Raw genomic sequence first — 1,906 nt, forward strand, 5'->3', positions numbered from 1 at the left:
AGGAACCACTGTGTTAAGTATAACCCGCATGTAAGTGATTTGCCGAGAGACGAGACAGGCGACGTCGACCCTCTTCGCTGTCGTTCAATCAGTCGCGCGATGAGGCAAGCCGCATGAAAGTGGCGTGAGCAAGTGACCAAGGCAATGAGGACGTTTTCTAGAAATCCAAACACTGAGCGACGCGACGAGCGACAGTGAGAAATCTCTGTCGCTCGCTGCTGACCCTCGTCGTCGCTGTCGCTCGTCTTGTCGCTCGCTAAATCGCTTACATGCGGTTCAGCATTTAGGAACAACTTTCGCACGAGATTGCTCGTGCACTCTTTCGGAAAGCGTGTGGTGGAGACGTTCCAGAACTGGTTGCAACAGTACCGCCGTTCTGTGTAAGCGAAGTAGAAGTGGTAGAAGCAGGAAGTTGTTCGAAGAGAAAGCGCACTAGAGTGGGGAAGTTTTTCGGCCGCTCCCATGCAATCAATTAAATAAGCCACAAGAGCTGTTTGTGTCGAGTATTTCAAAACACTTTCCATGGTTTTTCCACTTGTTCAGTGTGTGAAGATGTTGCTTTTTGAGGGCGCAAGTAGATCAAGACAATGCGTTTTCCCAGAATCTTCTCAGATCAGTGAAAATAAGGTTCCTGGACGTAAGTGCACAGGCACATCACGCTCTTACACATTCCTTGTGCTCATCAACTCTCATCACCACATCAAGAAGCCATAACACCAGACAGCACAGCTTCCAGCTGAACGGAGAGGAACTCCCCGCCACTAACCGTGCAAGACTTCTTGGTGTGACAGTAGATTCAAAATTAACCTTTTCGCCGCACATTGGGGAGGTGACCTCAAAAGCCCGCCGGATGCTCGGATTTGTGCGTCGAGTCACCCGAGGAGCTGGCGCCAGTGCATTGCGGGACCTGTACACTGCTCTAGTGCTCCCACAACTCGAGTATTGTGCTTCAGTTTGGGACCCTTACCAGAATTCACTGAAAGCGTCCCTCGAGAGTGTGCAGCGGCGTGCCGCCTACACAGTCTTGCGGTGCCAGGCTTCCCCTGGACTGCCACATTACCGCGACCTGTCCACGCAAGAACTTCTGAGGATGGTGGGGTGGAACCCCCTAGCACTTCGCCGGCAGGTTGCATCACTCCGGCTCCTTGCTGACAGCCTCCTCCCAAGAGATCAGGAGCTCCCGCTGGTTAAAAGCTTGCGCCTTACTAGATCTGGTGGGCTACAGCCACTGTTCGGTCGCACTGTGCGTCACCAGAACTCTGTCTTGGTGAAGTGTGTAACCCTCTGGCGCTCGCTGCCAAAGACGCTGACCGACTGTCCACCCCAGGAGAAGGATGACCTTAAAGACTGGTGCAAGGAGGCATCGGACTTCCTTCAGCAGTGATCTTCCATGGAAAAAACGTTGAATGCTTCATTGTCATATTTATTTATTTATTTGTTTCTTTTTTTTTTTTTCACAATATGTAGTAGTGCGGCACCACAGGCCTCAGGTATGGGCCAATGGCCTTTCTGTGGTGCCGCAACCCTCCAGGGTTGAATAAAGATATTATTATTATTATTGATCCTCAATTCAAGGACATCTGCTACAAAAAGGAATAAAAAGATAATGTCGAGTTCCTATCATGGACAATGCTTCAGAATCTACCAGGCTCAAGCGAGCTGCGATTTTATGTTCAGCATCCGCGTGAACCGTGATATTATATTTAGCATTCTAATATTTTATTAGCTTTTGTCTTTATTTAAATATATATAGTTGAACTCTAGTTATTATTGTCTAGCTGCAATTTTACAATAATTTTAAGAAACGTTTTGGAACAATAAAAATCAATTTATAATCTCTGCTCTACTTTAACCTGTCTACTTACTATTCGAAAATTATTCGATTCGTATTCGTATTCGATTTGGT

General features: G+C 47.4%; 1 protein-coding gene across 1 annotated transcript; it reads left to right on the forward strand.

Annotated features, from left to right (window-relative positions):
• Positions 1 to 552: 552 nt before the first annotated feature.
• Positions 553 to 1,403, forward strand: LOC115328682. The gene is made up of 2 exons (XM_040207369.3): positions 553 to 570; positions 737 to 1,403. Exons 1-2 carry the CDS (start codon positions 553 to 555, stop codon positions 1,382 to 1,384), a joined length of 666 nt encoding a protein of 221 aa, XP_040063303.1. The 3' UTR covers positions 1,385 to 1,403.
• The last annotated feature ends 503 nt before the right edge of the window (positions 1,404 to 1,906 follow it).

The sequence above is a fragment of the Ixodes scapularis genome, unplaced genomic scaffold, assembly GCF_016920785.2.
Source record: "Ixodes scapularis isolate PalLabHiFi unplaced genomic scaffold, ASM1692078v2 PGA_scaffold6__148_contigs__length_123643588, whole genome shotgun sequence".
Lineage (NCBI taxonomy): Eukaryota > Metazoa > Arthropoda > Arachnida > Ixodida > Ixodidae > Ixodes > Ixodes scapularis.